General features: G+C 41.4%; 1 protein-coding gene across 3 annotated transcripts in view; it reads right to left on the bottom strand.

Moving 5' to 3' along the window:
- The window catches only part of GLRB (glycine receptor beta), a 50,386-nt gene that overhangs the window by 4,723 nt on the left and 31,655 nt on the right, over positions 1–14,008 (bottom strand). For all 3 annotated transcript variants that reach the window (XM_087737568.1, XM_087737569.1, XM_087737570.1), the window contains exon 9: positions 7,861–8,153. In XM_087737568.1, coding sequence (XP_087593694.1) covers positions 7,861–8,153 — 293 coding nt within the window. The remainder of the gene's footprint in view (positions 1–7,860; positions 8,154–14,008) is intronic.

Consider the following 14,008-nt stretch of genomic DNA (forward strand, 5'->3'; position numbering starts at 1 on the left):
ATTTTGAAACCAATGCACTAAAACTGAGGTGCAGGTTACATAACAAAACTAAGATTACAGGTTGTAAAAAAAGAAAAACAAGATAGGTGTTCCACGACGGTAAGGCAAAACTATATATACAAATTTCCTGCAACTGTTTCCCAGTCATCAAAGAGCCGACAGTCTGGGACAGTGTTCAGTACTGGAGTAGCAGGGGCAAACTGCCTAGTAAGGTGGTGATTGAGACATGTATGAACACGATTATATGACCCTGGGTGACATGGGGGCTGCCACTCAGTGATGCAAGAGGTTCCTTCCAATCAGATCACACCCAACGAGATGGGTAATAAAGTAGAAAGCAGACCCTTGTGCGATGAAAGGGTAACTCGCAGGACTGGGGTGCATGTTAACTGAAGAGTCACAGGAATATTACATTTTTTCCGTGGTCAAAACTAGCAAGATTTTGTAAGGCCATTACAAGAAATAGAATCATACATGAAATTATAAGCCTCCTTTTGGATTTGCAAACTTGTAGTCCACGCCTCATACTACCACTGATATATTGTAAAACTCAGTGACACTAATTGCAGGCTAAGTGCTCCCCTTTACAATACAGAATATTCCTGTTCCAACTGCAGTATCTAGGAGAGTGCTCCCCTAAAGGCTGACACAAGTCAGTTCTCATTCACTGGCGGGACAGAGAACTGAGGGAATGGCTTCTAGGTCACCCTTATAAGCAGAGGACTGTTCGCAGCATGTTCACACAGAGCTCTGCTTAGTTTAGTGTCAGCTGTAGGACTGACTTATCAGGGTGACACAGTTTCCCTTGTAAGAGCAACCTGGCCCAAATTTTTCTTTAGTAAGTACATGCTACTTTTAAAAAGAATGTCTTTCATTTCCCTGGCTTTACAAATCCAGTGTGTTTCTATTTTCTACATTCAGTCGCTGCCTAGACATATTTTAAAATTTCTTCTTATGCATCTCTGCAACTCTCCAATATTTCTGTTGTTTTAATCTAAATTCGCTTCAGTTGACCTACAGCTTTCCCTAAACAGAATGGCATAATATATATTAAAAGTTTATCTGCTTTTTATTCTTCCTGTCTTGGTTTATGCTAGAAATTCCTGACACTTACCAAAGGCTGCAGGAACCATTTCTGTGGAAAATGATACCACAGGACTTGATCTTAGAGTACTACACTGAAGACTTGTAAAGAAACTAAACCATTGATAAATGTTATATCCTTTTGACTTCATCCTGACACAGAACTTGCCTCTGGAAAATATTTGATATCATTTGCCTTACCCTGCCTCAGCATCATGATCCGTGGGCCAGACCCAGCCCGCAGGATGCTTCCACCAGATCTGTGACTCTTCCCCTGCAGGGGATGGGGAGCAGCTGTTTGGGAAGGCGAGGCTGCTGGAATAGTGCAGGGCCTCCGATGGAGCCAGGCAGCTGCTCCTCCTCCCTCCAGCACGGAGGCGGGGGGCTCAGGCGGGCACAGAAAGGTGCCATGGTTCTGGGGGCTTGGCCCAAAACACAGACCTAGTTCCCGTTTCTCCTGGGAATGGGCCACCTTGTCTAGGTTTGGTATGTTGAACAGGATACCTGCCTTTTGATGAACAGCTCAGAAATACCTAAAAATGACTCCTAGAAGCGAGAAGGCCCCTTTCTCACCTGTTACAAAATTCAGGCTGACGGGTGCCCACTGCCAAGCTCAGCACCTGCCGCTGCCTTGATGCTGTGGTGTCCAGAGCTGCGCCGTGTGTGCTGCTGCGGCAGGGCCATATCTGGCTCAGAAAGCCTTCGTTTGAGGAGTTAGGGGAATAATGTGGTAAGAAAGCAGGGAAAGAGAAGAAGAAAGAAGTGCTGCCTGTGCACGCAGACTGGCAGGGAGGGGGAACTAGCTCCCCATTGCTGTCTCTGCTGCTTCTGGTGCTCCTCATCACTCTCCACATTCACTGCCCAAACTACTTATACCAGATTTTCCTTTAAAAACATCCAGAATGAAGAATTTTTTCCATGACCTTGTTCCTCACAAACATATGTACCTTATTTCTAACCTGAATTTATTTGGCTTCAATTTTCAGTCACGAGGCATGACTATAGTTAGTCTGATTAACTGCTGGTACTTACAGATGGTAACAAATCTAACCTTGATTTTGCATAATTCAGATGACGTAACCAGGCCGACATATGAGGCCAAGTCAAATGTTCTTCAGAGTTTCTTATCTCCACATCATTACCTCTGTCAACCTAATTGATAATCTTTAAAAAAATTATACTCAGTTTGATTAAATCAATAAACACACAGATCAGCTTTAATTTCACTGACCCATTTAAATTTATTAGCTAACATGGGGTTGAATTATGAATAATATTAATGATAATTAATACTCATGAATAATAATTATTAGCCAGCCCCCTGTTAGCTATGCAATATTTTCCACTGATTGATGTCAGGCTTATAATTATTCATGTTATGCCACTTAGCCTTTAAAAGTACTGGCACGATGTTGTTAGCTTCTTGCTGTCTTTTGGAACCTTCCCAGTTTTAAAGGATTTATTAAAAAATCAACATTAATGTTCCACAGCACTCATGGACCAGCTCTTTAAAAAATCCTAGATGCAACTTAAGCTGAAATCTCGATTGTAAAATGCCTAACTTTAATAGCTACTGTTTAACATCCTCATTAGCTACTGTCAATGAAAGCTGTTTCATCGTCTGATTGAATATAACTGGCTTTTCCCCAAATACAGAGCAGAATATTTGTTCAACACTTTTGCCTTTTCTGCTGATTTTTGATACTTAAAGCATCTCTATCTAGTATTGGACCAATACTCTTGTTACTAGTTTTTGTATTCTTGCTATACGTGCAGAGTAACTTCCTATTGCCCTCAACTATGCTAACCATATATCCCTTTTGGTACCTACACCTATTATCTACACCTATTTTCTGGATTTCAACTTATATTAGTTGCTATCAATTTCTCCATTTGCTAGTGAGAAGAAAAGAGAAATGCTTGAAGCTGAGTTAGTTTTCAGTCTTTGGGGAGTTTGTTTTCAATTGTGCTGTTTGTTGGGCTTTTTAAATTATTACAGCTTCCCTTCTGGGCTGTAGCTGTTTTGAACATTGTTAGCTAGCTCACCAGCATCGTTCACATTTTTTGTTAAAATTCTTCCCCCCAGATGAGAAAAAATAATTTTCAAATTTGTGAAGTCTGTCCTTTCACAGCACCAAAAATATCAGGACTCAACTAAATTTGTTTCGTGCAAATAGAATAAAGATCTTTTTCAACTGACTGTTCATCCTGTGATCAAGTCCTCTTTATCCATCAGGATGAAGCGTAATATAAAATGCCATCATTCTGGATTGAAGAATTTTTGAGAGCATGAGTGTATTGTCCATAATTTCTAGCAAAGCTTCAAACATGCTACAGCACTGGCAGCCTCTCACGCTCAGCATGCGTCCCTCAGGCTGAAGTGCCTCCCTACTGTAACACAGCATTCTCTGCCCTACACAGCACCTCTTCTCTGCCATAAAATCATTTCTGCTGCTGCACCCAACCTCTTTTGGCATGCAAATCTGTCACTAGTGCTGCCAGTTGTGTAAGAGTCTTCCACACAAGATGAAGGAGTAGTTCTAACAAACTCTGTCATTAATCTTTCTTCTACTTGTTTTGTGCTCTTCTCTTGCTCTTGCCATAATGATAGATGTAGATCATCAATAAAGCAATGATCGTTGAGCATTAGTGTGTGTTCAGACTGAGTATGTTTTCTGGTGCAGCTCAGCAGGAATTTGCCATCACATTCCAAATATTACATTCCTTGCAAATTCTCATTACCCCGCTAGCGGCAAAGTACAGCACAAAAAATATTTATATATAAAATACCACAGAATCACAGCATAGCTGAGGTTGGCAGGGACCTCTGGAGATCATCTAGTCCAACCCCCTGCTCAAAGCAGATTGCTCGGGGCCTTTTCACCATCGTGTTCTGAATTAATTCCAAGGATGGATACGTGAGTCACTAGAGCAGAAAGTACCTACGCTGTACCTGAAATGCTGTCAGGAACTATTAAAACAGATTGCAGCCTGTGGTTTTGTGTACAAGATAAAACGTAAACTGGGTTTCTGGTGGTTCTACAAGAAAAATTTGAGTCTGGAGTGCCATTCGAGGGGAAAAGACAATATGGGAAGATCAGGTCACCACAGGTCACCACCAGTGGTCAGGTGTATTACAAATCAGTAGAGATGAACATAACTCACATCAGGTTTCAGAGCCTAGGTGTGGCACTGACAAGATAAGGCAAACAATAGCACTACTTCTCTTTAAAAATAACTGGGTTTAGAGCTATTACCACCACTTGCATAGCACTATTCATCATCTGCCAGAGCGATTCTTTCAGCAAATGTTCTCTCCAGTCATCAGCACATTATCTGTGGGGGACAGCTTCTATAAATGGGCTTGATGAAAATGTGACTTTTCAAATCGAGGGGCGTTGTTATAGTTAACAGTGCAATCTCTCCCTGTAATCACGACACCAGTGAAAGCAAAAAGAAACTGATTGATCTTCCAAACATTTCCCTTGTTGCTTGTTTTTCTCACGGTTATGATGTTACATTGCTAGGAAACACATGCGGACTCCTACTGAGGATTCCCAATAAAAAGCCAGTGCCAGCAGTTACCACCAGGTTGCATAATTTTCTCCTCTGCTTAGAAGCGCATCCACCTGCAGCCGCTATGAGCTAAGGGAGCCAAACTGTTCTTTCTCATGGCTTCCTGCCTGTAAATGCATAGCTGGTGCTGCTCCTAGCAAACACAGCAGAAGTGCTTATGTTGAATTTTCTCCTTTTTCTACAGATTCAGGTTGATCTTGCCAGATGGACCACTTGACTTTAATCAGATAGTCATATCGATAAACCTGTGGGCTTAAAATGGCACTGACATTTCAAGGGTTTTTGTTGGAGGGGGCATGAGTCATAAAGCATGGTCTCCGGGGTTTGGCGTATGCTGGCAACATACAGCTTTTACATCAGCCAGTACCCGGGATTTGGTGGAGAGAAGTAGCTATGCATCCATGGAAGGCTTTCTCCATCTTTGGCTGATTCTCAGATTGTGAGCATTGTTTTCATCCTGCCATCTTCACTGTTGCTGTTGGTGACTATCAGTCGTGATCGCTGACTTTACTGACACAGTAGTGCTTTCCGCTGAAAACTTCCAGGTGGACCCTTACGGGTTCTGCTACAGGGGATCTCTTCTCCTCACCTTCAATTATGAATGGCATCAAGCTTTCGATTTTTAAGATACAATGAAAAGTTTATCCCTTTACCCAATTTCATGTCACAAAAAAGGAACAGTAGCCACTTGTAATTTTAAGTATGATCACATGCTTTTGTTATGGCTTGTTTTTTACTAATATCAAACATGCCAAGTCTCCAGACCAGATGACATTTTTATCTTTCACAAATGGAGCTAGCAGATGAAAGCAAGTTGTTCCATGAGGGCTGGAACCAGGGATGCCTGATCACCCCACTTGCTTCCCTGCACTCCCTCTGATCCTCCCCATGCCTTCATGCTCTCTGTTTTTCCCCACTTGGAGTCTTCTGCTTCCAGGTCTTTCCTGTTGGCTTTACCTTTGAGCCCCATCTGGCCTATCCACTGCTTCAGGCCTATCTATGGTGAGATTTCCAGCTATGCCCTCAGTCACTTTTGCCTTAGTATCACCTCCTATGTGGAAAGAGAACATCCTCGAACATTTCTATAGGATGCACACTCATGTCAGGGATGCACTTCCAAGTTGTCCTCCTGTTCTCCTAAAGCTATACATTGGTTCGCCTAAGTCTTTCCAGACATTTAGCACAGCATTCACTCTCTCCTCACACACAATCCTACACAACCCTGATGAGAAACAGCTCCTGAAGTTCTGGGATAGCCTCTGGCCTCTTTTTGTTTCATATTTTGTATGCGTTTCAACACACAGTTTTTTTCCATTACTTATTTCTTTAATGCTTCCCTCCCTTGCATATTTGCCACATGAAAAATGCATTCTCTACTTGATCATTACTAGGTCCGTACGGGAACGATCCAAATTTTGTGGGGCAGGCCTAGTTTTGGATTAGGAGCCAGAGCTACTGAAAGATTTAGACCTGTTCTGATTTAGGAGTTTAGTACAGGCTTCTCCAGGGCTGAGAACTTTCAAAGCACTCCTACACGGTAGCTGGTTCAGAGAGGGAGTTTTCAGCCAGGCAGATTTATAGCATTCAAATGTATAGAATCTAGCATGACTGTCCTACCACATCCTGATGTCAAATGATTCATCGGTCTGGGACCTTTTTCTATCTCAGCCTGGTGATCTTCCCAGAAATTACCAGCCCAGGACACCCTTCCTCAGGTAGGCTATATTTCAAAGCAGGTGGCTGGGTACAAGCTGGATCACTAGCCGTGAGGGGTGGTGACCACTTAGCCACATGACCAGCTTTTACAGCAGTGATATGTATTTCCAATATGTCTTGGTAAACAAATGTTTTGTAACTGTCTGTATAAAGATCATCAGAAGCTACGCATGCCCAGGACGCCATATGAATCCAATGCAGATTATTGTTGCAGAGATTATAGATATGGGAATGTTAAAGGTCTCTGATAACAAATTGGGAAGGCCCTGAAAAGTGCAGGTCAAACATGAGATGCTGGAGCTGACATTGCAAGATCGTGGAGGAGAGACACTGCAAGATCTTGGAGGGCAGACCGAGGTCTGAATCCTAAAAATCTCCAGCCTACTGCTAGACACCGTTCATGGGGAACGTTGCTTAATTTTTGTGGACAATGACTCCCCTTCCTCTAAGTCTTAAAATGCACTGTACACCCAAACTTGCCTTTTTGAAAAAATTTACTAAAAGATGGAAGGATAGCATAGGTGATAAAAGTTGTCATTTTATTCTCCTTATGACAATGGCAAGCACCTTAAAGGGTGTACGCACCGAGGAGAGTCAGTAATTCAGCAGAAGAAGCTTTGCAGTCACATTGTACAATACCAATATTATCACTTGGATCTGGCCTAACAGCCTTATTTTACACATCTAAGTTGCCGAGTCATTGAGAACTATAAGCCAAATTCTATTTCATATATTGCAGCATAACGTATTTTCTTCTGTAGAGTAAATGTCATTTATATATCACTTAGGACTGAGGGCAGTTGGCCTGGGATGTCTGATAACTCTTGGAGCACAAAGGGGGAGTTATACAACACCAGGATGTGTTGTGTTTCTATCATGATGGAAAGCTTTGGCCTGAGCTAAGATGTACATCTCGTCTTTATCCAGACAATGAGATCTGACCAATTTACCCATAAACTGTATCTGGCAACAGAAGAAATGCAGGAACTGTTTGACAGACAAACAGACCTATCTTTTGTTTACAAATGCCAAGACTTCTGGATCCCTGGCTTCAGAGATGCCTGACATGCAATGCGGTGCAGCTGTGGCCATCCCAGGGAAAGCAATGAGACGGGTGTTATTTGAGTACGCTCTCAGCAAATACTGACTGAGCGTCCTGTCCTCTGAATAGTTACGGCTTGACAGCTGCTATTTATTACGAGAAAAATAGCAACTGTAAAGCTGCTTGCTAGTTTATTTACCTGAAGCTCAGCAGCAACCATGGCGCTAGGATATTAAAAGACAAATTTTTCATTTAGTACCTCTAATCCCAAATCACTAGGGACCAATTGGTCAGATTGCTAGCCATTAATTACCGGAAAGTTTTTAATGTCTTGGCCACTTCTAAGATTAAGCACTACCCGAAACTATAACGACAGTATATTCCTGGAATTGCATTAACAGAGGATAATGCTGATTTTGCATACGCAGCTTCGCAGCTCCTACCTGTAAAGTGCTGATGTGGACAGGCGTCCCTGTGCCATTCACAGTGTTCTTCTTGGGAGCATTTCCACCCTTCCCTTCCGCTTGCTCTGTCTTGGCAATCTTTGCTTTTTCGGCTTCAATCCTCTTTGGATTGTTTAGCATTACCTGAACCACCGCATACTCCACCAGGGATGCAAACCCAAAGAGAAGGCAAACAATCAGCCAGACATCTAAGGCCTTCACGTAAGACACTTTGGGAAGTTCAGCGGCAAGAGTGGTACATTCAGATGCCAAGCTGAGCACTGAGAAAATACCTACGGAAAGAAAAACGATATATTGATTAAAGAAAACTTACCCTTATTGACACCGGCTGCGCTCTTCCTCTGAAACAGACAACACTGAATGATGTTTTGTAACAGCGAATGGGACTTCACAATGTGGTCGGTGTATTTTGCAGCAGGTAGACACAGTGCACATGCCTTCAGTTAATGAACAAGTTAAACCGAATATTCATGTAGGATATTGCAGTTAGTGATGAATTATTAATAATGAGTACCTTCATTTTATAAATGGAGAAAGAAATGAGTGAGGCTAAACTGGTTGCTGTGGTTTTCCTGCTTCGTCACACATCACGCAAGGGGGAAATGGGCTTTCCAGAGACTTATCCTACAACGTGCATCTAAGTCTGGCAAAATGGAAGAGAAATATATGATACTTAAATCAAAAGACTCCAAGTCCTTTAAACTAGACTTGAAGAGTTACTGTTGTCGCAGAAATCTGAACTGTGCTACAGCAGGGGCAATTCTCTGAATGACATGTCCGCAAGTGTGATATGCAAAACTTAGGTGAAAGGGAAGTTTTTGCTAAAGAGCAAAACTGTACCAGCACATTAAAAAGTCTGTGCTCCCAATTCACTGTGAAGATGAAAACACTGAGGTGACTGAGGGTCTACAATCATTCCCTATTTCAGCTTCCAGGATCTAGAGGAAGCTTTCTAGATAAAGGGCTTTTCAGGAAGCCCTTATCATGAAAAAAAAATACATCTGCAAAGGCTGTTGAAAGGTCACACTCATCGTCAAACCAGGTTTCAACAAGCGCTGCTCCTTACAAGGCTTCCAAATGTCACCATCAACACAGGGCTCACATTGCAAGAGACAAAATACAAGCCTGATGAGTTCAAAGAGGCTCCGATGAAATGGCAAAACTATCATGAACAGCTACATTTGGAAAAAGCTAACTTTAGAAATGGCTGTTATGTGGGGAAAACGTATTTCACCCTCCCAGTTCATAATGTCCCATTTTGGTTTTGTGAACGCTAATGACAAAAATCTTCTTTAGTTATGAGTGGGTGGCTTCATGAAATGTAATCAATAGCTATAGAAAATGTTGGCCAAAAGGAGATACCCAGTTAGTCTTAACTATGTTTCTTATATTGGTCACGTGTGCTATCCAAAGCATGAAAAAACCTGCAATTCATAGCGAGATCATTTTCTTCAGATTCATTTTAAATAACTGAGGATGTGAAAATATTAATAAAACTGAAAGTATCTATATTGGCCTATGAAAGTATTCAATTCTAGTTGATCATAAATAACATATCATTATTTCACTGCTGTTCCCATTTGGATTCCAATAAGATTGATATGATAATTTATCTGGTATTAATCTCAAATGGGCAACTTACTAGCTGCTAAAACACTGAAGACATCATTATAGTCGTATGATTTTAAAATACAGGATCTTATGGTGTTTTATTTTGAAATGTACAATAACAACATATCATTGCAAAGCTGGATTTTTTTGTCCACTGGGATAATACAGAATGGCCAGATGTGCCACATCAGATCATAATGACATGGCAAATACTGAATGAACAAACAAACCTCAGTGTTCACTCTGGCTTACTTTCGATCTACTGTATCTGAAGCATTCAAGTATAAACATGCCCATAAGGATCGAAAGTCAGCATAGAACAGTCTCCTTTTTTATAAATTTATTTTCTCTGACCAACACCAGCTGTCTTGGGCTGAACGCTAATTATGGATCATAATGAACTGCAATAATAAGTACAAATAAGACTGTATTGCCTCTTAACATATAAAGGACACCTCTGCCTATGCCCAGCTTTCTGTTCGTTCTCTAGCAGCGTAGTGTATCAAGTACCATGCCATGTCTATGCTAGACTTCCAAAAGGCAGCCACTACCCTTACCCTGAAAAACCAAATTAGCCAATGATATGGACTCGCTCGACATGCTGGATATTGTAATTTTTTTCCTACTAATTTTAAAAGTGTTTATTATCTTAATATGAGAGTACTATGTCTGGTGCGTAAAACATTTCTACAACCACTTTGTAGAGCTTAAAATACTAGCTCTCACAATCTTGGATTTAATTCTACAAAACTGACGCATAAATTCTACTAGCTGAAAAGATTTTAGTGGTGCTTTCATCAATTTGTTCAGTAGAGCAATTGAGGTCATGGTGACCTGCCACTAATTTCCATTTGCCTGGATTCCTAGGATGAAAAGTTCACTCTCAGAGTCTGAGAAACTTCTAGGTTTTCAAGGTAACAATAAAATGAGATAGAGGCACAGAAATAGTCTATTAAGCAACCATTTGCTGCCAGATCAGAGTTGCCATGGCCTTGGAGACCCTAGTACCAGAGTTGTTAAGTTGCACCTCCAGCAGCAGCTGCCCTAGGTACTTACCTAACACAGTCCAAAGCCCAGGGCTCAAACTGAGTGAGGAGAATGAATAAATAAAGTGCAAGATTACTTATTTAAAAAAGAAAAATTAAAAAGGAAACAAAAAATTCCCCCTTTTCTTCTCAGCGAGCACTAAAGAGAAGGGACAGAGCTCCTTCCTCTACACTTGCAAAGTAAAGGGAAAGTTGGCTTTTTTAGGAAATACCTCTGCATTTTTGCCCCTAGCATGGCAACCCACTTGATGACAAAGTTTAGCTTATCAGTAAGGTTAGTTAGCTCCCAGCCTAATGCATGATTGTACAGAGCTACTATTTTAAAAATACTGTCTAAGGTTACACGTGGATAATATCAGAAAGTGCCAATCCAGCAAAGCTCTTCAGCATGTACTGCCAGATAAATAAATCTCCCTTTTTTGAATCCATCAAACTTACTGGCCTCAGCACTATCTCCTGGCAGTGAATTCCACAGGTTAATTATATGCTGTATAAAACAGTATTTTCTGGTTCATATTACTGCTTTAAAAATGTCTGGCTTCATCTCACTAACGTTATTGAAAAAGGTAATATTCTGTCTTCCTTTCCGTATAATTTGATATCTCTAATATATTCTTTTCTCTCATTAAACTTAATAAACTAAAAGACATACTCTTGCCAATCCTTCTTCATAATACAGTTCTAACATATATCTTTATGTCTCCCTCTGAGACCCTACATGTGTTACAATTTTATAAAATGAAATGACTAGAACTAAGACAGAACTGAGGACAGGAGTGACGGGGCGGGGGCATGCCTGGCCTCAGATCTAGCTGTCCTTTGTATGTGTGGAATATATCATCACTACTCCGAGTCTTCAGTTACCCTGCCGTACCCCCACCTGCTTTCTGGACTAACGCTCCACGCTGTCAGGCCGCTGCATGGGGACAGAAGTCCGACATCCCTCAGACCCCTACAACTCCAGGGAAGATCTTACTCCCTTTAGGGATCACACGGCAGTGAAGGAAAGAAAGGAATTTTTTAAACAGATGCTGGCACACTGTCCACCTGTAAAGAACTGAAGAGTCCTCTGTCAGGCTCATTAGAAGGTGAAACACCAGCATTTAATTAGAAAGAAACATTCAGGGGTATCAGCCTTGACATTGCTTAGCCACAGCTGTCCAAGTACCAGTCCTTTGTGGACTTCGCTACCACCGGATGATCAAACTGGGTGAAATGTTACAGGGCTTGCAACTTAATTAGTTCCTATATGGACAAAGGCTTTTTCTTCAAACAAACATACATCCTTCTTCCAGAACATTAAGCAGTCTACAAACATATTCTGCTTACTGGTTTGCAAAGTATCTTGTATCCCTAAATCACCTGGACACTTCTGAGATGCCTAGCCATGGGGAGCAGTACCCACTACACTTAATTCTAAGGATGACTGTATTAAGATATTTTTAAGTAAATCTGAAGTAGCTTCTCATCCGATGAGATTTGTATCTAGCCATTGAGAGTGTAGTGGCCATTGGTAGTACTTTTTGGGGATTAGATATCATCCACTTGACACAAAAATGTTAATTTTGTTAGATTTCAAGGTCAATTACCTTCAAGGATGTAGCTAGAACAGTTAGTTTGTTGCCCCCTTGCAAACTGGAGAAACATAAAACTTAGCCCAGTGACAGTGTCATCAACTTGCATTACTAAATTCTGACTCACGATGGTCCGACTTAGTGGTTTTTGCTGCTCTGGGGAGTCAGGAAAAGTCACATAACCCGGCCAGTGGTTAGTAGCTTTGAAAATGCATTATTTCAGAAATGCTAATACATAAAAGGAGCCAATAAACACTTATAAATGGAAATAAATAAACAATAAATAAGCATGCATGTTTAGTCACAAAGACATCCATGTTACATAAATCAGCACTATACCTCTTATAAATCTAATATGTAATTAATAAGCCTGTCTGCTCAGCTATTTGAAATGCAGGTTTATAAAAGTAGAAATACAGCTCAGGTTTTGATAATATTGGAGCTCACTACATGAAAAATATTTCCAGTTCTTGTTTCTATCATGTTTTTAATTTAAGGCATGCTACATGTTCCCCCTGCCTGGCTTTTTTTTTTTTTCCTTAAAATGTCTTATGTGTCATATTATGTAATGCATGCTTGCTACTTTTCAAGGTAAGAGATTGTATTTGTTATTTGCTATCAAACTGATATACATTGTGACTCCTCCCTAAGTAACTATTAATATTTTTAAAGGTCAAGAAAAATAAAGCTGATTTGTATTCTGAAACAGACCCCCCAGGAAAAAGATACAATGAATATAATTAAATAGTGGTTTTGTTACATTTAATTAGAGCAAGGTAGCCAACACTGACTCAGAAGCCAGAAGTAGCACTCTGGTCATGGTTCTTGTCTTTTTACAGCTCTTAGTTTATTTTGCCCGTCATATCACGGGAGGAGGAAAAGGCACGATAGACAACCTGAGATGGGAGCAGCGGGGCTCAGACCATGGGCTATGTGGACACTTTTCCACCTGGCAAAACTCAGCAGACACCCTTCCCACGCCAGCTGACTTTTAACCCAGGCATTTCAGCTACCCGCTACTGCAAGACTGTACCAACCACAGACACGGACTGGTAAGGTGATGTGGCAGGTCCTGACGCCAAGGGTCTCCAGTTCTTATCGGCTCCCGTGAGGCTGCACAGGACTCAGGTCCTGTGGGGGTGTGGAGGTTCAAGTGTGGGCAAGAGGTTTCTGAGGAAGGCAGGGGGCTGGAGGGATTCTGCAACTGCACCTGTGGGGTCTTGAAAGCAGGTGTGCTGAACCTCCTGGGACAAGGAAAAGATTTGGAAAATAAAGGGTATGGACTCGTGGAGGAGTGTCAGGGACAAGGGGAGCATGGGGAGGCCAGAGCATGGGGAAGGAGAGGTCACGGCATGGGGACGGGAATCCAAAGAGGAGAAGCGTCAGGATGCAAAAGCCTGGCTTTGCGTTTCATTGAGCTCTTGGGGTCAGCAGGTCTGGCCACCCCAGAGCTGGAGTCCCGTGTACAATCCAATTAGTCAAGATAATATTGTTTTGATTAACTCTGTGTCCTACTGTCTCATAATAAATTAAGGGCCTGCCTACCGTGTTGTGCTGAGCAGAATGAAAGCATGAGTCTGAAGTACTCTCATGAACTGAGTCTCTAATGAAATAAAACCAATCAGGTAACAAGGATGTTAATTCTCTTCCAGACATCATTCTCTTTCTATTACTCTTCAGAAAAACTGCTCCAAGAGGTCGCTATTTAGAGCCTTACTCGTCTTCCTGCTTTCTTACTGCTTATTCAGATGTTCAAATTCCTATAAACTGCATATTGCCACAGTGTCTGCAGTGTCACCCGTACGTGGATAAGATCAGATTTGTCTGGGTTGAGGGGAGTAGAGACAGTGTGCGTATCACATAAGTGCTGGAACCATTATCAAGTAAGTCTCAATG

Source organism: Nipponia nippon, unplaced genomic scaffold, assembly GCF_047370975.1.
Source record: "Nipponia nippon isolate SJK-2023a ecotype South Korea unplaced genomic scaffold, ASM4737097v1 scaffold_6, whole genome shotgun sequence".
NCBI classification, from domain to species: domain Eukaryota; kingdom Metazoa; phylum Chordata; class Aves; order Pelecaniformes; family Threskiornithidae; genus Nipponia; species Nipponia nippon.